The 25,589-nt window shown below is 42.8% G+C and overlaps 1 protein-coding gene across 1 annotated transcript in view; it reads right to left on the reverse strand.

The window, feature by feature from the left end:
• LOC135541595 (DENN domain-containing protein 2D-like) overlaps nucleotides 1-25,589 on the reverse strand; it is a 33,252-nt gene that overhangs the window by 2,075 nt on the left and 5,588 nt on the right. Inside the window, exons 3-12 of the mRNA XM_064967905.1 lie at nucleotides 23,857-24,020; nucleotides 22,013-22,125; nucleotides 19,781-19,850; nucleotides 19,618-19,695; nucleotides 12,948-13,088; nucleotides 10,010-10,158; nucleotides 9,712-9,907; nucleotides 9,329-9,379; nucleotides 8,976-9,057; nucleotides 7,915-8,154 (exon numbers count right to left, since the gene is read on the reverse strand). Of these exons, the coding sequence (XP_064823977.1) occupies nucleotides 7,915-8,154; nucleotides 8,976-9,057; nucleotides 9,329-9,379; nucleotides 9,712-9,907; nucleotides 10,010-10,158; nucleotides 12,948-13,088; nucleotides 19,618-19,695; nucleotides 19,781-19,850; nucleotides 22,013-22,125; nucleotides 23,857-24,020 (1,284 nt within the window). The remainder of the gene's footprint in view (nucleotides 1-7,914; nucleotides 8,155-8,975; nucleotides 9,058-9,328; nucleotides 9,380-9,711; nucleotides 9,908-10,009; nucleotides 10,159-12,947; nucleotides 13,089-19,617; nucleotides 19,696-19,780; nucleotides 19,851-22,012; nucleotides 22,126-23,856; nucleotides 24,021-25,589) is intronic.

A 25,589-nucleotide genomic window follows, 5' to 3' on the forward strand; every position in this document is an offset into this window, starting at 1 on the left:
AATTGACTGGCCTGCAAAGAGCCCTGACCTCAACTCCGTCGAACACCTTTGGGATGAATTGGAACGCCGACTGCGAGCCAGACCTAATCACCCAACATCGGTACTCAACCTCACTAACGCTTGTGTCTGAATGGAAGCAAGTCCTCGCAGCAATTTCCCAACATCTAGTGAAAAGCCTTCCCAGAAGAGTGGAGGCTGTTATTGCAGCAAAGGGGGGGGGGGACCAAGTCCATATTAAACGCCCATGATTTTGGAATGAAATGTCCGAATAGCAGGTGTCCAACCTTTCAGTCATGTAGTGTACCTTTTAAAATAATGATTCATAAACAACTAAGGGTGTGCCCTCTTAAATTTGTGAATTACCCCCCCCCCCCCAAATTTTGTTTTATATTTTCACAAATTATGTTCAGTTAAATATTTTCTGGTTTTAGATTGTCGTTTTTCACTCCTAATTTGTTTTTACAGTTGTTCATAGAGAAACAAAGAAATTGGAATTGATTAACTGAAACTGATTTCAGTGTAATAACCCTTTAATTGCACATCTAGTGAATGAGGAATGTGCAGGTCTAGTGAGGTTTCAGATCTGCTGCTTCTCATTTCATGGCAAAGATAACAAATAACGTTAGACAAATTCTACAGTCGTGGCCAAAAGTTGAGAATGACACAAATATACATTTTCATAAAGTCTGCTGCCTCAGTTTGTATGATGGCAATTTGCATATACTCCAGAATGTTATGAAGAGTGATCAGATGAATTGCAAAGTCCCTCTTTGCCATGCAAATGAACTGAATCCCCAAAACATTTCCACTGCATTTCAGCCACAAAAGGACCAGATGACATCATGTCAGTGATTCTCTTGTTAACACAGGTGTGAGTGTTGACGAGGACAAGGCTGAAGATCACTGTCATGTTGATTGAGTTTGAATAACAGACTGGAAGCTTCAAAAGGAGGGTGGTGCTTGGAATCATTGTTCATCCTCTGTCAACCATGGTTACCGGGAAGGAAACACCTGCCGTCAGCATTGCTTTGCACAAAAGGCTTCACAGGCAAGGATATTGCTGCCAGTAAGATTGCACCAAAATCAACCATTTATCGGATAATCAAGAACTTCAAGGAGAGCAGTTCAATTGTTGTGAAGAAGGCTTCAGGGCCCCTAAGAAAGTCCAGCAAGCGCCAGGACCATCTCCCTAAAGTTGATTCAGCTGCAGGATCGGGGCACCACCAGTACAGAGCTTGCTCAGGAATGGCAGCAGGCAGGTGTGAGTGCATCTGCACGCACAGTGAGGCAAAAACTTTTGGAGGATGGCCTGGTGTCAAGAAGGGCAGCAAAGAAGCCACTTCTCTCCAGGGAAAAACATCAGGAACAGACTGATATTCTGCAAAAGGTACAGGGATTGGACTGCTGAGGACTGGGGTAAAGTCATTTTCTCTGATGAATTCTCTTTCCGATTGTTTGGGGCATCCGGAAAAAAAGCTTGTCTGGAGAAGACAAGGTGAGAGCTACCATTAGTCAATCCTGTGTCATGCCAACAGTAAAGCATCCTGAGACTATTCATGTGTGGGGTTTCTTCTCAGCCAAGGGAGTGGGCTCACTCACAATTTTGCTTAAGAACACAGCCATGAATAAAGAATGGTACCAACACATCCCCCGAGAACAACTTCTCCCAACCATCCAGGAACAGTTTGACGAACAATGCCTTTTCCAGCATGATGGAGCACCTTGCCATAAGGCAAAAGTGATAACTAAGTGGCTCTGGGAACAAAACATCAATATTTTGGGTCCATGACCAGGAAATTCCACAGCCATTAATCCCATTGAGCACTTATGGTCAATCCTCAAGAGGCGGGTGGACAAACAAAACCCACAAATCCTGACAAACTCCAAGCATTGATTATGCAAGAATGGCCTGCCATCAGTCAGGATGTGGCCCAGAAGTTAATTGACAGCATGCCAGGGCGGATTGCAGGTCTTGAAAAAGAAGGGTCAACACTGCAAATATTGACTCCTTGCATCAACTTCATGTAATTGTCAATAAAAACCTTTGACACTTATGAACTGCTTGTAATTATACTTCAGTATTCCATAGTAACATCTGACAAAAATATCTAGTCACAGAAGCAGCAAACTTTGTGAAAAATAATATTTGTGTCATTCAAAACTTTTGGCCACGACTGTATACTTACTCTTGATATATTTCTACCAGGTAAGCCTACTTTGCAGTTAAATGTTAATTGAGGATTTGGGGACAGTATTTCTGTCAACCCACAAGACAGTTATCACATCAACTGGCCACACACAAAGTGATAGACAAATGCACGCGCCACACAAACGGGGGCAATATTGCGTTAAGGTTGGCCTTTTAAACCAATAGTGGCGAACCAGGGGTGGGATAACGTTGCGTTGATTACATATTAGCTGGGAGTGTGCGGTGTCTGATAATTGTGAGATTTGTTTATGACCGTTTGTGGAGAAAATGGCCCAGAAGTGAAAATTGCATGTACTTTCAGAATTGTTTGGCGAGGTACTCATAGGTGGGCTGCTAGCTACAGGTAGCTCACAATCAAACTGTTGGAGACCCCTGCTCTGTATAAAGCTTCTATAGGCCATTCTTTCTCCTACAGAGGAGCACATGCATGGAACACCATCAGAACAAACTATTTAACATTTGAATACATTAAAAATAAATACCGAAAACTTGTTGCTACAGCTCCACCAGTGCAATCATGTATGAACTGATGGGCGTTATCCAACAGACCCATTAAGACCCTCCAAGTCATACGTCGGCCTAACAGAGGTGGGTGGGTATGTTTGTACACACACACACACAGTTGAAGTTGGAAGTTTACATACACCTTAGCCAAATACATTTAAATTCAGTTCAGTTTCACAATTCCTGACATTTAATCTTAGTAAAAATTCCCCATCTTAGGTCAGTTAGGATCACCACTTAATTTTAAGAATGTTAAATGTCAGAATGAGAGAATTATTTCTTTCTTTCATCACATTCCCAGTGGGTCAAAAGTTTACATACACTCAATTAGCATTTGGTAGCACTACCTTTAAATGGTTTAACTTGGGTCAAAAGTTTCAGGTAGCCTTTCACAAGCTTCCCAGAATAAGTTGGGTGAATTTTGGCCCATTCTCCAAACAGAGCTGGTGTAACCGAGTCAGGTTTGTAGGCCTCCTTGCTCGCACACACTTATTTAGTTCTGCCCACAAATGTTCTATAGGATTGAGGTAAGGGCTTTGTGATGGCCACTCCTATACCTTGACTTTGTTGTCCTTAAGCCATTTTGCCACACCTTTGGAAGTATTGCTTGGGGTCAATGTCCATTTGGAAGACCTATTTGCGACCAAGCTTTAACTTCTTGACTGTTGTCTTGAGATGTTGCTTCAAAATATCCACATAATTTCCCTACCTCATGATGCCATCTATTTTGTGAAGTGCACCAGCCCTTCCTGCAGCAAAGCACCACCACAACATGATGCTGCCACCCCCGTGCTTCACGGTTGGGATAGTTCTTCGGGCTTGCAAATCTCCCCCTTTTTCCTCCAAATATAACAATGGTTATTATGGCCAAACAGTTCTATTTTTGTTTCATCAGACCAGAGGACATTTCTCCAAAGAGTACAATCTTTGTCCCCATATCCAGTTGCAAACCATAGTCTGGCTTTTTTATGGCGGTTTTGGAGCAGTGGCTTCTTCCTTGCTGAGCGGCCTTTCAGATCATGTTGATATACATTTGCCAGCAGCAAACCATCCTGCATACCACTGCTGACTTGCTTCTGAAGCTAAGCAGGGTTGGTCCTAGTCAGTCCCTGGATGGGAGACCAGATGCTCCTGGAAGTGGTGTTGGAGGGCCAGGAGGAAGCAATCTTTCCTCTGGTCTAAAAAAAATATCTGATTGACACTGCCCTGTGTAGGGTGCCGTCTTTCAGATGAGCGTAAAATGGGAGGTCATTAAAGATCCCATGGCACTTATTGTAAGAGTAGAGGTGTTAACCCCGGTGTCCTGGCTAAATTCCCAATCTGGCCCTCAAACCATCACAGTCACCTAATAATCCCCCTCCTCTTCCCTGTAACTATTCCCCAGGTCTTTGCTGCAAATGAGAACGTGTTCAGTCAACTTACCTGGTAAAATAACAGATAAATAAAATATAGGACTCGTTTTACTGTGGATATAGATACTTTTGTACCCGTTTCCTCCAGCATCTTCACAAGGTTCTTTGCTGTTGTTCTGGGATTGATTTGCACTTTTCGTACCAAAGTACGTTCATCTCTCAGAGACAGAACACGTCTACTTCCTGAGCGGTATAACAGCTGCGTGGTCCCATGGTGTTTATACTTGCATACTATTGTTTGTACAGATGAATGTGGTACCTTCAGGCGGTTGGAAATTGCTCACAAGGATGAACCAGACTTGTGGAGGTTTACAATTTTTTTCCTGAGGTCTTGGCTCATTTCTTTTGATTTTCCCATGTCGTCAAGCAAAGAGGCACTGCGTTTTAAGGTAGGCCTTGAACTACATCCACAGGTACACCTCCAATTGACTCAAATGATGTGGGGTAACTGTCTACCTGTAGCTCTGTCTTAAACGTCTCACAGTACAGACATTGCAATTTATTGCCCTGGCCACATCTGCAGTCCTCATGCCTCCTTGCAGCATGCTTAAGGCACGTTCGCGCAGATTAGCAGGGACACTGGGCATCTTTCTTTTGGTGTTTTTCAGAGTCAGTAGAAAGTCCTCTTTAGTGTCCTAAGTTTTCATAACTGTGACCTTAACAACCGTTCCACAGGTACATGTTCATTAATTGTTTATGGTTCGTTGGACAATCATGGAAAACCGTGTTTAAACCCTTTACAATGAAGATGTGTGAAGTTACTTGGATTTTTACCGATTATCTTTGAAGGATAGGGTCCTTTTTTGCTGAGTTTATATTTGTGGGTCTGTAACTTTCTCACTCATTATTTACGACCAATTCAGGACTATCCATATCCCAATTCCTTTAGTCCCCTTTAGTCAGTAGAGGATGCCAGGTATTTTTTTTTAAATGCCTTCCTCACCATCTTAAATAAGCATGCCCCATTCAAGAAATTTAGAACCAGGAACAGATATAGCCCTTGGTTTTCTCCAGACCTAACTGCCCTTAACCAACATAAAAACATCCTATGGCCTTCTGCATTAGCATCGAACAGCCCCCGTGATATGCAATTTCTCAGGGAAGCTAGAAACCAATATACACAGGCAGTTAGAAAAGCCAAGTCTTTTTCAAGCAGAAATTTGCTTTCTACAACACAAATTCAAGAAAGTTCTGGGACATGGAGTCCATGGAGAATAAGAATACATCCTCCCAGCTGCCCACTGCACTGAGGATAGGAAACACTGTCACCACCGATATATCCACTATAATTGAGAATTTCAACAAGTATTTTTCTACGGCTGGCCATGCTTTCCACCTGGCTACCCCTACCCCGGTCAACAGCACTGCACCCCCCACAGCAACTGGCCCAAGCCTTCCCCATTTCTCCTTCTCCCAAATCCAGTCAGCTGATGTTCTGAAAGAGCTGCAAAATCTGGACCCCTACAAATCAGACGGGCTAGACAATCTGGACCCTTTCTTTCTAAAATTATCTGCTGAAATTGTTGCCACCCCTATTACTAGCCTGTTCAACCTCTCGTGTTGTCTGAGATTCCCAAAGATTGGAAAGCAGCTGCGGTCATCCCCCTCTTCAAAGGGGGGGGGGCACTCTTGACCCAAACTAACTGCTACAGACCTATATCTATCCTACCCTGCCTTTCTAAGGTCTTCGAAAGCCAAGTCAACAAACAGATTACCGATCATTTTGAATCCCACCATACCTTCTCCGCTATGCAATCTGGTTTCAGAGCTGGTCATGGGTGCACCTCAGCCACGCTCAAGGTCCTAAACAATATCTTAACCGCCATCGATAAGAAACAATACTGTGCAGCCGTATTCATTGACCTGGCCAAGGCTTTTGACTGTCAATCACCACATCCTCATCGGCAGACTCGACAGCCTTAGTTTCTCAAATGATTGCCTCGCCTGGTTCACCAACTACTTCTCTGATAGAGTTCAGTGTGTCAAATCGGAGGGTCTGTTGTCCGGGCCTCTGGCAGTCTCTATGGGGGTGCCACAGGGTTCAATTCTTGGACAGACTCTTCTCTGTATACATCAATGATGTTGCTCTTGCTGCTGGTGAGTCTCTGATCCACCTCTACGCAGACGACACCATTCTGTATACTTCTGGCCCTTCTTTGGAGACTTATCAACCCTCCAGGCGAGCTTCAATGCCATACAACTCTCCTTCCGTGGCCTCCAATTGCTCTTAAATACAAGTAAAACTAAATGCATGCTCTTCAACCGATCGCTGCCTGCACCTGCCCGCCTGTCCAACATCACTACTCTGGACGGCTCTGACTTAGAATACTTCAAATACCTAGGTGTCTGGTTAGACTGTAAACTCTCCTTCCAGACTCACATCAAACATCTCCAATCCGAAGTTCAATCTAGAATTGGCTTCTTATTTTGCAACAAAGCATATTTCACTCATGCTAGTGTAATGGATGTGAAACGGCTAGCTTAGTTAGCGGTGCGCGCTAAATAGCGTTTCAATCGGTGACGTCACTTGCTCTGAGACCTTGAAGTAGTAGTTCCCCTTGCTCTGCAAGGGCCGCGGCTTTTGTGGAGTGATGGGTAACGATGCTTCGTGGGTGTCAGTTGTTGATGTGTGCAGAGGGTCCCTGGTTCGCGCCCGGGTGGGCGAGGGGACGGTCTGAAGTTATACTGTTACACTGCCAAACATACCCTTGTAAAACTGACCATCCTACCAATCCTCGACTTCAGCGATGTCAATTACAAAATAGCCTCCAATACCCTACTTAATAAATTGGATGCAGTCTATTACAGTGCCATCTGTTTTGTCACCAAAGCCCATATACAACCCACCACTGCGACCTGTACGCTCTCGTTGGCTGACCCTCGCTTCATATTCGTCGCCAAACCCACTGGCTCCAGGTCATCTACAAGACCCTGCTAGGTAAAGTCCCCCCTTATCTCAGCTCGCTGGTCACCATAGCAGCACCCACCTGTAGCACGCGCTCCAGCAGGTATATCTCTCTGGTCACCCCCAAAACCAATTCTTCCTTTGGCCGCCTCTCCTTCCAGTTCTCTGCTGCCAATGACTGGAACGAACTACAAAAATCTCTGAAACTGGAAACACTTATCTCCATCACTAGCTTTAAGCACCAGCTGTCAGAGAGCAGCTCACAGATCACTGCACCTGTACATAGCCCATCTATAATTTAGCTCAAATTTATTTTGCTCCTTTGCACCCCATTATTTCTATCTCTACTTTGCACATTCTTCCACTGCAAATCAACCATTCCAGTGTTTTACTTGCTATATTGTATTTACTTCACCACCATGGCCTTTTTTTTGCCTTTACCTCCCATCTCACCTCACTTGCTCACATTGTATACGGACTTATTTTTTATTGTATTATTGACTATGTTTGTTTTACTCCATGTTTAACTCTGTGTCGTATGTGTCGAACTGCTTTGTATTATCTTGGCCAGGTCGCAATTGTAAATGAGAACTTGTTCTCAACTTGCCTACCAGGTTAAACAAAAGGGGAAATAAAAAAATACTTTGAGCTCACTGTATGTATGATATTTACTTTGTGCATATAATTGCATTAATGTAGTGATATGTGATTTAGTGATTATGCATTTCTTTCTTTTTTTTCTATTAGAACCTTAGAAAGACATGCACTGGACCATTGTTTATTCAATGTGTTTGTACTTGTCCCTATCCAAATAAACCAAATTAAATTCAAGTTGTAGTCTATTCTATTCCATCCTATTGTTTCAGAAAGTGATGCAACCAGACCTTCTTGTGTGGGCTGTCTCTCCACTTCCTGGATGAAGAGGTCAAACATCTGTGTCTGGATGAAGCGTTTGACAAATTGGCGGCTGGCCTTCGGCTCGGAGGCCTTGCAGAAGCTGTTGATCTGGAATACTCCAGGCTGCCCGCCACTTCTGCGTTTAACATGGGAGGGGAAGTGACCCACAGTCTTCACAAAGAAGGAGAGGAAGGCCTCCGAGACCACCTTATTCAACTCCTCTGAGGCTAGATAGAAAACACAGAGTACAGAGAATACAGATGATACAGTCAGGATGCTGAGGTGGTGTCTACAAACACTGGTTGAAAGGCCTCAGACAACACCCCTCATATATTCTGAGGCTGGACACAAAGTGTACAGAAGATTGTCAGTTTTTAAGTGGCGTCTTCTTTGAGATAGCCAATATGTTGTTGACACAATCATAGTTTGGAAAGCCTCCAAGACAACTTTGTTAAGCTGTATGGCAACCACAACACATGGTGGATTGGCATGTGTGTGGATGGGGGTTGGGTTGGTGTGTGAGCACCGAGGGATTTCAGAAGTGCATCTGTGTCTGAATCCACTTTGGCACCGTCAACAGTATCCAGAATAGAATTTCCAGGGTCGTGACGCTGGTCAAACCCTGGGTGTATGTTTCTACAGTATTTTCTCCAACATCACAACCCTCCCACACACACTCAGACTAACATAAACTTGGGACATTCCAGGGTTCATACTGTGTGGTATGAGAGAGGTTTATGTTCATATTACAGCAACCATCCAGAACATTTCTTTGCACATCCACCTCATTATTTCTCTCATTCAGCACACAGGATCTCACTATCATTGGGTTTGTATGGACTATGATAGAGGATCTCACTTCTATCATTGGGTTTTATAAACTATGATACTGCCTCATGTGGTTCGATTTGTTGCTGATGGAGTCCATCTTATCTCAAATCGAATGAAAGCCTGAGTCACTGTGTTTACAGAATCCTCTTAAGCCCTATAAACAAGAGTAAAAATTCTAGTCAGTCATCAGAAAAAAATGGAGAATGGGTCCACTCACTGGAGTTGTCTTTCCTGCAACACAAGGCCTGGAGAAGCTCCTCCTGTAGTTTCTCTGGTAGGATGGTGCTCTCATCTCCTATCTGTGCCAAAGAGAGGACAGAGGAATCTGAGAGGTTGTTGCCAGACCAGCGAGAATGTTTTGGTATTTCTGAGTATACACACATTCAGCCAGACAGGGAAGAACATTTGAACTGAAATGGTCTGAACCCCACAATCAAGTTGGCTTTCAAAATGAGAATCATGGGAGTAGTGACGCTAGGTTACTAATCTGATTGTGAGATAAGCGTTTTAGTTTATTTATGTACTTTTGTTTGTGAACTTGAGGGGAAATATGGGGCATGCAATACTTACACAAGTGATGAAGGTGTTCTCTGCTCCCTCTGTCAGATCTACAATGAGCATCTGTTTATAAGACAGAAATACACACACAAAATCTTCAAGTCGGAGATAATACGCACACTGGCTGGTTTCCACAGGCTGTAATTGTGTTAGTGGTAGCTTAATGAGTGTCACTGGATATATATTCTCCCATCTGCAGTCAGTCACAGTGTAGAGACAGGAATGTCTGATCCCAAACATAACAGTAAAACATTGTTTACAGCAAACAGCAACTGCCCTTAACGTTCTTTAAAAATCAGTCTTTGTCCCCAAAACATTTCATCAAATAGTATTTTCTGAAGCTGACATGTACAGTACGTATACAAAACCCATTCCGCTCTGCCATACACACTCACGTCGCTCTGGTCAATGACATCATCCAGTTTGTTCTTTTGCACACCAAGCAGGTAGGGAGTGGGTGCCATGACGACATCAATCAGCACTGAAGGAACGATGGAGATGAAGGTGTGTTGCCATGTGAACGGATAGAGCAGCGCGGCAACCGCATGCAACACCTGGGAAGGGTACTGTAGGAGGGGAAGCAGGTACAAACTTTACACCCATTCAACATGCAGACAACAGGCCTGCCCTTGTCCCAGACAACCCAGGCTCAGTGATGTCCTTTTGGCGTTAGGATTAGGGTTGGTACTGTACCTGAGTTCGTCAGCCATGAAGATGATTCGTCGTTCGAGAACGGTGGAGGCAAACACCCGCAGCACCTCCTCGTCTGTGAGACAGCGGAACAGTGTCCGGAAATCCACATGCTCCAACCACGAGTCCAACGGCCTTGTCAAACTGATGACCTGGAGACACACAGGCCAGGAACAGAAATACAAAAGGTCTTCAGGAAGAGAGAGAGAGCAAGATAGAGATCTGAGAGCTCGCTTTCAGTGTTGGACTCTAGGATGAAGGTCTTGATCCTCATCGTGATGCCAAGGGCTTTGTGTGTGTCTCCAAACTCCACGTGTCCTCAAGGGCTGCGGGTTTTTGCTCCTTCTCTGTACTCGATTGATCGATGAAGGTTATTGATTAATTAGGAACTCCCCTCACCTGGTTCACTAGGTTTTAATTGGCCATGAATTTAAAGGAATTAACAAAAAAAACAGAAGACACAATCCTCTAGGAATTGAGTTAAATACCCCTGTTATTGATAACTTTGACACCTTCTGGAAACAGAAGATACTCTACAGGAATGACGGAGTCCATCCAAATCATCTTGGCTCCTGGACTCTGTCCATGCATTTCAAGGCTGCATTGAAACAATGACTGGTAAATGATCCAAGACCAGCTCAATTAATCCCTGCCATTGTGACAATGAGTCGTCATAATGCATGATCTTAGGGGCATTGGCAAACACAATGCAAGTCATTTAATTTATATATCCCTAATTGCGTCAAATACATCTGTTTATCCTACAGCTAATGTAAGCAGTAATCATGAGCATATAAGCCAGAGTTAGAGTTAAATTGTTAGCACTGAGGCGGTGTGCAATAGTAGGAAGACCACTTCATGCAGTTCACCCTGCACTATCAGCTCCAATGTAAATAACATGAGTAATTCTACCTCTGTTTTTAATGCTTTACTGGGACGCTTATCAATCAAGCACCCCAGAAAATCACCACTTTATTTTAAGAATGTGAAATGCCAGAATAATAGTAGAGAGAATGATTTATTTATTTCAGCTTATTTCTTTCATCACATTCCCAGTGGGTCACAAGTTTACATACACTCAATTAGTATTTGGTAGCATCGCCTTTAAATTGTTTAACTTGGGTCAAACGTGTCGGGTAGCACACAAGCTTCCCACAATAAGTTCCGTGAATTTTGGCACATTTCTCCTGACAGCTGGTGTAACGGAGTCAGGTTTCTAGGCCTCCTTGCTCACACACGCTTCTTCAGTTCTGCACAGAAATGTTATATAGGATTGAGGTCAGGGCTTTGTGATGGCCACTCCAATACCTTGACTTTGTTGTCCTTAAGCCATTTTGCCACACCTTTGGAAGTATGCTTGGGGTCATTGTCCATTTGGAAGACAACCAAGAGCTAACAGTCAGTATCTGGATAATCTGTGTGAAATCAACAGAGGTATATTTTCTGGGTGACCTAAATACCGACTGGCTTTCATCAAGCTGCTCACTCAAGAAAAAGCTTCAAACTGTAACCAGTGCCTGCAACCTGGATCAGGTTGTCAGTAGTCAACCTACCAGCGTAATTACAAACAGCACAGGAATTAAATAATCAACATGTATTGATCACATCTTTACTAATGCTGCAGATATTTGCTTTAAAGCAGTATCCAAATGATGTAGCGATCACTTCAGATATTTAATTTTTTCTTCTTTCCTCGAAGCCAACTGGCTAGTAATTTAGTTAGCTAATCTAGCTAACGTACATGGAGGCACAAGTCCCAGTGCCCTCCCATTAATTATATGCTAATGGTAGCCTCAAATATAATCCAGTTAGAATCAGGAATTCCCCAGCTTAGATGTTTAGGCCCCTTGCTTCATTACAATTTTTACTAATGACATGCCACTGCCTGAGTAAAGCCAGCGTGTCTATGTATGTGAATGACTCACTATGTGTGTCAGCTACCGAATTGACTGCAAAACTCAACAAAAAGCTGCAGTTAGTTTCAATGGATGGCAAAGAATACGTTAGATATTTCTAAAACTAAAAGCATTGTATTTGGAACAAAACACTCACTAAACCTCAACTAAATCTTGTAATAAATAATGTGGAAATTGAGCAAGTTGAGATGACTAACCTGCTTGGAGTAACCCTAGATTGTAAAGTGTCATGTTTCAAAACATATTGATGCCGTAATAGCTAAGATGGGGAGAAGTCTGCCCATAATAAAGCGTTGCTCTGCCTTAACACTATCAACAAGGCAGGTCCTACAGGCCCGAGTTTTGTCACACCTTGACTACTGTTCAGTCATGTGGTCAGGTGCCACAAAAAAAGAACATTGCAATTGGCTCAGAACAGGGCAGCCCGGCTGGCCCTTGGATGTACACAGAGAGCTAATATTAATCATGTGCATGTCAATCTCCCCTGGCTGAAAGTGGAAAAGAGATTGCCTTCATCACTACTTTTATTTATGAGAGGTATTGACATGTTGAAAGCACCGAGCTGTCTGTCTAAACTACTGGCACACAGCTCGGACACCTATGCATACCCCACAAGACATGCCACAAGAGGTCTCTTCACAGTCCCCAAGTCCAGAACAGACTATGGGAGGCACACAGTACTACATAGAGCCATGACGACATGGAACTATTACACATCAAGTAACTGATGCAAGCATTAAAATTACATTTTAAAAAACCACAAAAAAACTTACGGAACAGCGGGGACTGTGAAGCAACAAACATTGGCACAGACACAAACGATAACATACATACACATGGATTTTGTACTGTAGGTGTGGTAGTGGTGGAGTAGGGGCCTGAGGACACACAGTGTGTTGTGAAATCTGTGAATGTATTGTAATGTTTTGAAATGTATAAAACTGCCTTAATTTAAGCTGGACCCCAGGAAGAGTAGCTGCTGCTTTGGCAGCAGCTAATGGGGATTCATAATAAATACTCCATACCTCTGTTCCAGACTCTGGTATGAAGCTCTTGATCTTGACAGTGTTTCCGGGAGCAGGGAACGGCGCCTCCCTCAGGCTCTGCATGAATGGATAGATCATCGCCATGGAGATCTGCCTGCGCTTCTCCACCTCATCAAAGATCTGAAAAACACATTTAGAATTATATAAATTGTGTGCACCAATCATACTGTAGTAAAGCTCTTATGGGTAGACCAGCCTCCATATTAGGCCTGCCATTTAGAATGTGTCATCAGCCCTATGTAAATGTATTGCAACCTGACTTTTGATGAATGCTATACTCATCTAGTTAACACTTATCCCAACTAGTCAGTGTATGTAGAAGAGTGGCTCTCAGGTTCTAAATATAGTTGTTCATAAACAGTTTGACTCATCCTGGAATTTTGGCCTAATGAAGTCGTAGGGAATGTCATTACTAGACCAGCCCGTTTCTCTCTTCGACTGACACGCCACTCTACTTGCCTGCCGCAGCATAGATCATCTACTGTAAGGGTTAGAAGTCACCCTGGTGGATGAGGACATCAGTTGAACAACCCTCAGTGAAGATTGCCTTGCTACAACAGGGCATGGAGCTGAAGAACACCACATTCTCTGTTAATGAACAATTTCCCCATTCAATAGCGGAGAGAAGACGTGCCCTGTACCCCACTTTCAAGTCTCAGAGCAGAGAAGCAGAATGTCTACTGGTCGATTAATTGTACATAAACAACCAAGAGTTCAAGGACTCGAAGATTACAACGTGGCTGTGAGTGATAGCTACCTCCTGCTGAAATCGTCCCTGATACATGATTGTAATGTGGTGCAATGTGTATTAAATGTTTAAATATTTTGATTCATGCAGTGCAGAACCGTGTGGACAGAACCGTGTGGAATAAGGTTGGATTTAGGGGAAGAAGAAATGGGTATGATGAATAAATGTTTTAAACTTATGCAATATGGAACTTTGGACTTAAAATCAGGTTTGGATCTAGGGGAAGACTAAGGAGGGTATGGCTGACCTTTCTCCTTTTTTTTGTTTAAATTTGAAAACTGCACAGGTAGTAAACTACAAAACCAAGGTTGTTTTGAGTTTGACATAATATGGCACAATTTTAAGAATCAGGGTATACTAGGACTTAAAAGCGGTTCTATAGTGCGGCGCTTTTTGGGAATGTGAATCGGAACGAATAGAATTTAAGCTATACGATCCTAATGTGCCATTATCTTTTTTTCCATTTCAAAAATATAGATCTTAAAAATGTAAACGGAATATTGTTCCGATACACACCGGCAGATGGATTGGTTATTGTCAACAGGGTTGTTGTCTATATTAGTGTGCTGCTGGATTGGTTAACACTGGGTTAAGCTGATTAAAGTGAACTTCCTGACTGATGTCTTGAGATGTTGCTTCAATATATCCACAATTTCCCCTCATAATGTCATCTATTTTGTGAAGAGCACCAGTCCCTCCTGCAGCTAAGCAACCCCATATGTTGCCACCCCTGTGCTTCACGGTTGGGATGGTGGTCTTCGGCTTGCTATCCTCCCCCTTTTTCCTCCAAACATAACAATGGTCATTTTGGCCAAACAGTTCTATTTTCGTTTCATCAGACCAGAGGATATTTCTCCAAAAAGTACAAATCTTTGTCCCCATGTGCAGTTGCAAACTGTAGTCCTGCTTTTTATTGGCAGTTTTGGAGCAGTGGCTTCATCCTTGCTGAGCGGCCTTTCAGGTTGTCGATATAGGACTCATTTTTACTGGATATAGATACTTTTGTACCGGTTTCCTCCAGCATCTTCACAAGGTCCTTTGCTGTTGTTCTGGGATTGATTTGTACTTTTCGCACCAAAGTACGTTCATCTCGAGGAGACAGAACGTGTCTTCTTCCTGAGCGGTATGACGGATGCGTGGTCCCATGGTGTTTATACTTGCGTACTATTGTTTGTACAGATGAACGTGGTACCTTCAGGCGTTTGGAAATTGCTCCCAAGGATGAACCAGACTTGTGGAGGTCGACAATTTGTTTTCTGAGGTCTTGGCTGATGTCTTTTGATTTTCCCATTATGTCAAGTAAAGAAGCACTGAGTTTGAATGTAGGCCTTGAAAGACATCCACAGGTATACCTCCAATTGACTCAAATGATGTTGATTAGCCTATCAGAAGCTTCTAAAGCCATGACATCATTTTCTGGAATTCCCCAAGCTGTTTAAAAGGCACAGTCAACTTAGTGCATGTAAACTTCTGACCCACTGGAATTGTGATACAGTGAAAAGTGAAATAATCTATCTGTAAACAATTGTTGGAAAAATGACTTGTGTCATGCAAAGTACAGTCATGGCCAAAAGTTGAGAATGACACAAAATATTAATTTCCACAAAGTTTGCTGCTTCAGTGTCTAGATAATTTTGTCATATGTTACTATGGAATACTGAAGTATAATTACAAGCATTTCATAAGTGTCAAAGGATTTTATTGACAATTACATGACGTTGATGCAAAGTCAATATTTGCAGAGTTTAACCTTTTTCAAGACCTCAGAACAGGGCAGCCCGGCTGGCCCTTGGATGTACACAGAGAGCTAATATTAATCATGTGCATGTCAATCTCCCCTGGCTGAAAGTGGAAAAGAGATTGCCTTCATCACTACTTTTATTTATGAGAGGTATTGACATGTTGAAAGCACCGAGCTGTCTGTCTAAACTACTGGCACACAGCTCGGACACCTATGCATACCCCACAAGACATGCCACAAGAGGTCTCTTCACAGTCCCCAAGTCCAGAACAGAAACCGGTACAATCCACCCTGGCATGCTGTCAATTAACTTCTGGGCCACATCCTGACTGATGGCATCCCATTCTTGCATAATCAATGCTTGGAGTTTGTCAGAATTTGTGGGTTTTGTTTGTCCACCCGCCTCTTGAGGATTGACCACAAGTTCTCAATGGGATTAAGGCCTGTGGAGTTTCCTGGCCATGGACCCAAAATATCAATGTTTTGTTCCCCGAACCACTTAGTTATCACTTTTGCCTTATGGCAAGGTGCTCCATCATGCTGGAAAAGGCATTGTTCGTCAAACTGTTCCTGGATGGTTGAGAGAAGTTGCTCTCGGAGGATGTGTTGGTACTATTCTTTATTCATGGCTGTGTTTAGGCAAAATTGTGAGTGAGCCCACTCCCTTGGCTGAGAAGAAACCCCACACATGAATAGTCTCAGGATGCTTTACTGTTGGCATGACACAGGATTGACTAATGGTAGCTCTCACCTTGTCTTCTCCAGACAAGCTTTTTTTCCGGATGCCCCAAACAATTGGAAAGAGAATTCATCAGAGAAAATGACTTTACCCCGGTCCTCAGCAGTCCAATCCCTGTACCTTTTGCAGAATATCAGTCTGTTCCTGATGTTTTTCCTGGAGAGAAGTGGCTTCTTTGCTGCCCTTCTTGACACCAGGCCATCCTCCAAAAGTTTTTGCCTCACTGTGCGTGCAGATGCACTCACACCTGCCTGCTGCCATTCCTGAGCAAGCTCTGTACTGGTGGTACCCCGATCCTGCAGCTGAATCAACTTTAGGAGACGGTCCTGGCACTTGCTGGACTTTCTTGGGCGCCCTGAAGCCTTCTTCACAACAATTGAACCGCTCTCCTTGAAGTTCTTGATGATCCGATAAATGGTCGATTTAGGTGCAATCTTACTGGCAGCAATTTCCTTGCCTGTGAAGCCCTTTTTGTGCAAAGCAATTATGACGGCAGGTGTTTCCTTCCAGGTAACCATGGTTGACAGAGGATGAACAATGATTACAAGCACCACCCTCCTTTTGAAGCTTCCAGTCTGTTATTCAAACTCAATCCGCATGACAGTGATCTCCAGCCTTGTCCTCGTCAACACTCACACCTGTGTTAACGAGAGAATCACTGACATGATGTCAGCTGGTCCTTTTGTGACAGGGCTGAAATGCAGTGGAAATGTTTTTGGGGGATTCCGTTCATTTGGCAAAGAGGGACTTTGCAATTAATTGCAATTCATCTGATCACTCTTCATAACATTCTGGAGTATATGCAAATTGCCATCATACAAACTGAGGCAGCAGACTGACTTTGTGAAAATGTATATTTGTGTCATTCTCAACCTTTGGCCACGACTGTAGATCTTCTAACAGACTTTCCAAAACTATGGTTTGTGAACAAGAAATGTGTGAAGTGGTTGAAAAATGAGTTAATGACTCCAACCGTATATACGTTACCCTTAAATTCTCAATCCTAATGATATAGGCCTGTGCGTAAATCAGCCAAAGTGATAGAGCAACGACCCTGGAATAAAAACAAAAATGTGTGGGTAGAGGTTGGTTTTACAGGTTCTCTCACTCTAGATTGTCAGTACTACATGTCTTCTTTGTTATCGTGCCATGGCTGTGTCTTAGTGACAACATACCTAGATATGTGGGGAGGTTTTAGTGGGTGGAATATTAGGACAATTGGAGGTCTACTCAGTTACATAATCCTTAACAGTGCAAATATTAAATGGTACAGCTACAGTATATGGACACTTAATCATCATGGTGCTTTTGAATGGCAAGTTTACAGACAGTGGTTGTGGTAAGTATAATTGAAACTTGGGTATCATTATGGTAAGTGGGGAATTAAGTACAGACAGTTACAATTGTAATGGCTTAGCAGAACAAAAATATACATGTTTACCTGGCTAAAAAATCATTTCTATTGTTTCAGAAAACTCGCACTACAACTATAGATGTGGTTGTATGGAAAATACATATATTTTGTCATGGTCAAAGAAACTCAAAGGGGGGGTATATTAATAAACAACAATTTTTATCTAATAGTGCAAACAGAGCAAGGAAGATGGATTCTTTCAAAATATGCTATTGGACCAAAAATAGATCTGGTAAATGAATCTGTAGGTGCCAAATAATGATGATTCACACATCTTCGAAAATATATATAATAATCTATTGAGCTCACAAGTAACAAATTAATCTATTATTATGGGGGGGGGATTCTAGTATGGTTTTAAGTACCTCAATGGATCGAAAAGGAAATCACCCTCATGCGCTTGAGATAACAAATATCCTGGATACATTATAACTAGTGGATATATGGAGGCTGAAAAACCCTGACCTAGTGAGACATACATGGAGGTTTAATCAAGCCAGCAGTCTTCATTAGTTTCTTGTCTCATTTTTTCCTGGCATTAAAAGTTAAGTATTAATAGGAGACAGAAAGCAATCAGACCATCATCTAATTGGCCTTCACATAACTTATAGAATTTCCATGCGGACAGGGGCATTGGAAATTTAATCATAGTAAAGAACAAATTGTCATCCAGTATGCTAAGACAAAATCATTCATAAATGGACTTTTGTGCACAACAAGCACAGTAGATCCTCTTATTGTACCTAACAGATTCAAAATATACTTTGAGGCCATTCAATACAATACTTAAAAACAAAAGCAGTTTAGGTCAAAAGAGAAGACTAAAAGCAAACAGAAGAAATAATAGCGCAGGGAGATGGCAATAAAAACCTGTACTATAGTGGCACAAAATAAGTTAGAGGAAAAACATTTGGAGGCACTTAAGAAATATCTAGTCAATTTCTAACAAAAAAAGTGAATTGGATGGAAAAATAGTGCAAAATGCATTGCGTTTTTCTGAATGTTCTACATAGAAATGCTACAAAAAATAATTTACAGAAACTCATTACCAATGACTCCGGGCTTACAGCCCAATACCATGTAGGACGTTTGGCATTTGCCAGAGAACACCAAGATTGGCAAATTTGCCACTGGCGCCCACCCTGTGCTCCTCAGATGAAAGCAGGTTCACACTGAGCACGTGACAGACGTGACAGAGTCTGGAGACACCGTGGAGAACATTCTGCTGCCTGCAACATCCTCCAGCATGATCGGTTTGGCGGTGGGTCAGTCATGGTGTGGGGTGCCATTTCTTTGGGGGGCCGCACAGCCCTCCATGTGCTCGCCAGAGGTAGCCTTACTGCCATTAGATGAGATCCTCAGACCCTTGTGAGACCATATGCGGGTGTGGTTGGCCCTGGGTTCCTCCTAATGCAAGACAATGCTAGACCTCATGTGGCTGGAGTGTGTCAGCAGTTCCTGCAAGAGGAAGGCATTGATGCTATGGACTGGCCCGCCCGTTCCCCAGACCTGAATCCAATTGAGCACATCTGGGACCTCATGTCTTGCTCCATCCACCAACTCCACGTTGCACCACAGACTGTCCAGGCGGATGATTTAGTCCAGGTCTGGTAGGAGATCCCTCAGGAGACCATCCGCCACCTCATCAGGAGCATGCGCAGGCGTTGTAGGGAGGTCATACAGGCACGTGGAGGCCACACACACTACTGAGCCTCATTTTGACTTGTTTTAAGGACATTACATCAAAGTTGGATCAGCCTGTAGTGTGGTTTTCCACTTTAATTTTGAGTGTGACTCCAAATCCAGACCTCCATGGGTTGATAAATTTGATTTCCATTGATAATTTGTGTGTGATTTTGTTGTCAGCACATTCAACTATGTAAAGAAAAAAGTATTTAATAAGAATATTTCATTCATTCAGATCTAGGATGTGTTATTTTAGTGTTCCCTTTATTTTTTTGAGCAGTGTATAATGTGAGTGCGTATTATGACGCCCTCCCCGCTCACCTTGGAGAAGAGTCCAAAGCAGGCCACCTGGCTGATGATGCAATAGGCCTCCGGAGGCCGAGCCCCTTTGCCACTGGGCTGCAGGAAACAACATCATGTCATGAGAAACTAAACACCGGAGAGTAATTCTCATGTCCTATGAATGACACCATGGATCATTTACCAGTAACCTCCTGCAGTAGCCATTCCTCCTACTGCCGTCGACCTCTGTCAACACGAAGGAGAATGTCTCACTGCAGAGAGAGAGAGAATAGAACACGTTGATCAACTGCACATTTTTGTGCTTAGTACTCAGAGGAAAAGGTTCAGATTGAAGCTCAGAAGAATACAGAGATGCCATCATGATTAGTTCTTTAATCTTTTTTTTGTACCCCTTTTTCTCCCCAATTTCATGGTATCCAATTGGTAGTTACAGTCTTGTCGCTGCAACTCCCGTACGGACTCGGGAGGTGAAGGTCGAGTGCCGTGCATCCTCCGAAACACAACCCAACCAAGCCGTACTGCTTCTTGACACAATGCCCACTTAACCCGGAGGCCAGCCACACCAATGTGTCGGAGGAAACACCGTAAACCTGGCGAAGGCGTTAGCGTGCACTGCGCCCAGCCTGCCACAGGAGTCGCTAGTGCGCGATTGGAGGATGACGCTGGGCCAATTGTGAACCGCCCCATTGGTCTCTCGGTCGCGGCCAGCTGCGACAGAGCCTGGACTTGAACCCAGAATCTCTAGTAGCACAGCTGGCACTGCCTTAGAACACCGCACCACTCTGGAGGCCCCATCAGAGTTGTTTTCATTCAGATTTTATAGCAACGCTAATGAATGCATCCATTCCTCTTGGTATTCTTGCAATTAACGCACACAATCACTGTGTACTCCAAGTAGGTCTGAGTATGACATTGAGATTATAATTAGAATAGATGAATATAATAGAATGACCCACCCTGTTCTTCATTCACAATTGGTGGTTACATAATTATGCTTCCTCTCGCTCATCAACTCATCCATCCTCCCCACATCATACTTTAGCCTACATCATTTGTTTAATCCGATATAATAGCCTGTGTGTGAAAACCATAAACAAATGACAAGCCCTCCTTAAACTCTCTACAACACCAGTTATGTTTGTGATATTAAGATTCTAGCAACGACTGTGTATTATATACACGTATTTAGGTAAAGCCAGCCAAGGATGAGGGGTTGCAGGACTTACATTATGGCAGAGTAATACTTTTAAATTCATGAGCAAATGACTGCTTTAGAGGTTTTATAGTAGCGACATGTAATTTAACTGGAAAAATGTATTAACCTACCTTTTAATGTGGCATGTACACAACCTGTCATGAGGTCATCGGATTAAAAAACAAATCACTTCAAAAGTAGGTTACCTTGGAACATTAGTCCAAAATAGAATCCAATCAACTGAAACAGCACCCTTCTGTCTTACATTATGTACCACCCATAACACTGACCCTGGTCAAAGCTAGGTTGTTTGCAGTGGTGTAAAGTACTTAAGTAAAAAATACTTTGAAAGTACTAATTAAGTAGTTTTTTTTTTGGGGGGGGGGATATCTGTACTTTACTATTTAGGGCAACTTTTACTTCACAACATTCCTAAAGAAAATAATGTACTTTTTACACCCTACAGTTTCCTTGACATCCAAAAGTACTCGTTTGCAGGACAGGAAATGGCCCAATTCACGCACTTATCAAGACAACAACAACCCTCATCGTCCCTACTGCCTCTGATCTGGCAGACTTAAACACAAATTAATCTTTTATAAATTATGTCTGAGTGTTGGGGTGTGCCCCTGGCTATCCGTACATTATAAAAACAAGAAAGTGGTGCTGTCTGCTTTGCTTCATATAAGTAATTTGAAAGGATTTATATACTTTCGTGATACTTAAGTATATTTAGAACCAAATAATTCCTCTAGTATTTTAATGGGTGACTTCCACTTAAGTAACAGTCTGTTAAAAAAAGTATGACAATTTGGTGCTTTTCCACCACTGGTTGTTTGCAAGAGATGACAAATGATGCTTGGCAGTCGTCGCACACAAACATTTCATACACACTGTAAGCAGATTTGTTCTGCGTGTAGGTAGAACGGTTCATGTAAAGCTCGCTGGAAACACTTCACCACATCCTGAAAACACTCTGCACAACATCGGGGGTGTGGGAGGATGCAGAAAGTAGATGTGTGTGATTGTTTGTCCCAGGTGTGATTGCATGTGCACACACACACACACACACACACACACGAGAAAGCAGGTGTGGTTAATTTCAGCCAAGTGTGACACTGAACTGAATAAATGGTTGAAAGAGAATACGCTCAGAGAGGGGGGCCCAGAAACAGAGATCATCACAGAGAAAGAGAGATGGTGAGAAGTGGCACGTACCTGGCGTATTCAGTCAGGGGGGCCCAGTTCACCCCCTCTGGGAAACAGAAAAGGAGGATGGCTTTCAGGGACTTCTCTTCTTCCTCTCTCTGAGAGCGCCTCATGTTAGCTAGCTAAAACACACATTTTAGATTAAGTGCTAATTTACTATCACAAATACTTCCTCAATGTATGTACACTGCTGAAGTCGGAAGTTTACATACACTTTAGTCAAATACATTTAAAACAATTCCTGACATTTAATCCTAGTAAAAATTCCCTGTCTTCGGTCAATTAAGATCACCACTCAAATGATGTCAATTAGCCTAACAGAAGCTTCTAAAGCCATTTTCCAAGCTGTTTAAAGGCACAGTCAACTTAGTGTATGTAAACTTCTGACCCACTGGAATTGTGATACAGTATAAGTGAAATAATCTATCTGTAAACAATTGTTGGAAAAATTACTTGTGTCATACACAAAGTAGATGTCCTAACCGACTTGCCAAAACTACAGTTTCTTAACAAGAAATGTGTGGAGTGGTTGAAAAACAAGTTTTAATGACTCCAACCTAAGTGTATGTAAACCTAAGTGCATGTATGCATGTATGCATGTATGCATGCATGTATGTATAGTGGGGCAAAAAAGTATTTAGTCAGCCACCAATTGTGCAAGTTCTCCCACTTAAAAAGATGAGGCCTGTAATTTTCATCATAGGTACACTTCAACTATGACAGACAAAATAAGAAAAAAAAATCTAGAAAATCACATTGTAGGATTTTTAATGAATTTATTTGCAAATTATGGTGGAAAATAAGTATTTGGTCACCTACAAACAAGCAAGATTTCTGGTTCTCACAGACCTGTAACTTCTTTAAGAGGCTCCTCTGTCCTCCACTCGTTACCTGTATTAATGGCACCCGTATGAACTTATCAGTATAAAAGACACCTGTCCACAACCTCAAACAGTCACACTCCAAACCTATGGCCAAGACCAAAGAGCTGTCAAAGAACACCAGAAACAAAATTGTAGACCTGCACCACGCTGGGAAGACTGAATCTGCAATAGGTAAGCAGCTTGGTTTGAAGAAATCAACTGTGGGAGCAATTATTAGCAAATGGAAGACATACAAGGCCACTGATAATCTCCCTTTATCTGGGGCTCCACACAAGATCTCACCCCGTGGGGTCAAAATGATCACAACAACGGTGAGCAAAAATCCCAGAACCACACGGGGGGACCTAGTGAATGACCTGCAGAGAGCTGGGACCAAAGTAACAAAGCCTACCATCAGCAAGGGCATTGAAGATGAAACGTGGCTGGGTCTTTCAGCATGACAATGATCCCAAACACACCGCCCGGGCAACGAAGGAGTGGCTTCGTAAGAAGCATTTCAAGGTCCTGGAGTGGCCTAGCCAGTCTCCAGATCTCAACCCCATAGAAAATCTTTGGAGGGAGTTGAAAGTCCGTGTTGCCCAGCAACAGCCCCAAAGCATCACTGCTCTGGAGGAGATCTGCATGGAGGAATGGGCCAAAATACCAGCAACAGTGTGTGAAAACCTTGTGATGACTTACAGAAAACATTTGACCCCTGTCATTGCCAACAAAGGGTATATAACAAAGTATTGAGAAACTTTTGTTATTGACCAAATACTTATTTTCCACCATAATTTGCAAATAAATTCATTAAAAATCCTACAATGTGATTTTCTGGATAGTTGAAGTGTACCTATGATGAAAATGACAGGCCTCTCATCTTTTTAAGTGGGTTAACTTGCACAATTGGTGGCTGACTAAATACTTTTTTGCCCCACTGTATGTATGTATGTATGTATGTATGTATGTATGTATGCATGCAGGTTTGACCTTGGGGAACTGATATGTGATCTGGGGTTCGTACATTCCTTCTCTCTTCTTCCGTAGGCTGACCACCACCAGGTACTCAAAGAAGAGGTGACTCTGGTTCTGGGCAGAGGTCACCACTCGGGATGGGGCTGTAGGCCGAGGCAGGGTGGAATCCCTATCACTCCCTAAAAGACAGACCGAAGACAGCAGTGAAGACAATTATTCATAAACCTCAATACTAACGGTGGCATGGACTCCAAGGCAGCTTTTCATTCCAAACATCACACGGCTGGGAACTGAAAAGTGTACTTTGTATACAGCTAGTCAAGTAGGCCAAATAACTAAATCATGCATTGATGTTTATGGAATAATAAATACAATTAATGTTAGGATTTAGCACTGTGTAAGTATACTGAATAAATGGCATATCAAGAAGCTGATTAAACAGCATGATCATTACACAAGTGCACCTTGTGCTGGGGACAATTAAAGGCCACTAAAATGTACAGTTTTGTTACAATGCCACAGAGGTCTCCAAGTTTAGGGAGCGTGTAATTGGCATGCTGACTGTAGGAATGTCCCCAGAGCTATTGCCAGAACATTTTCATTTCTCTACCATAAACTGCCTCCAACATTGTTTTAGAGAATGTGGCAGTACGCCCAATCTGCTAAACAACCGCAGATCACGTAACCCCGCTAGCCGGGGACCTACACATCAGGCTTCTTCACCTGCAGGATCAGAGACTGGCCACCCGGACAGCTGTTGAAACGGTGGGTTTGCACAACAGAATAATTTCTGCAAACAGTTAGTAAGAGTCTCAGGGAAGCTAATCTGCGTGCTCGTCGCCCTCACCAGGGTCATCTGACTGTAGTTTGGCGTCGTAACCGACTTCAGTGTGCAAATGCTCAGCTTCGATGGCCACAGGCATACTGGATAAGTGTGCTCTTCGCAGATGAATATTGGTTTCAAGCGTCTTGTGGGAGATCGGTTTGCTGATGTCAATGTAGTGAACAGTGCCCCATGGTGGCGGTGGGGTTATGGTATGGGCATAAGCTACGGACAACAAACACAAATGCATTTTATCAATGGCAACTTGAATGCACAGAGATACCGTGACGAGATCCTGGAGGTCCATTGTTCAGCATGATAATGTACGGCCCCCGTCGCAAGGATCAGTACACATTTCATGGGATCTGAAAATATCCCACTTCTTCCATGGCCTGCATACTCACCAGTTTGTGATGCTTTGGGTCTACATGTACGTCAGCGTGTTCCCGTTCCTGCCAATATCCAGCAACTTCACACAGCCATTGAAGAGGAGTGGGACAACTTTCCACATGTCACAATCAACAACCTGATTAACTCTATGCGAAGGAGATGTGTCGTGCTACATGAGGCAAATGGTGGTCACACCAGATACTGACTGGTGTTCTGATCCACGCGCCTACCTTTTTTTTAAGGCATCTGTGACCAGATGCATATCTGTATTCCCAGTCATATGAAATCCATAGATTAGGGCATAATGAATTTATTTCAATTGACCGATTTCCTTATATGAACTGTAACATAGTAAAATCTTTGCTGCGTTAATATTTTTGTTCAGTGTAGTTCAAGAGGATGCCTAAACCATGCTCAGATTTTAAACACCCAATACTCAAAGGAAACCAGAGCTAAAGAACTAAGAGGGACACTGCGTTAACCAACCGAAACCACAGGAGGAGAAAACACAAGACTGTATATGTGCACATCTGTG

The sequence above is a fragment of the Oncorhynchus masou genome, chromosome 6 (genome assembly GCF_036934945.1).
Source record: "Oncorhynchus masou masou isolate Uvic2021 chromosome 6, UVic_Omas_1.1, whole genome shotgun sequence".
NCBI lineage: Eukaryota > Metazoa > Chordata > Actinopteri > Salmoniformes > Salmonidae > Oncorhynchus > Oncorhynchus masou.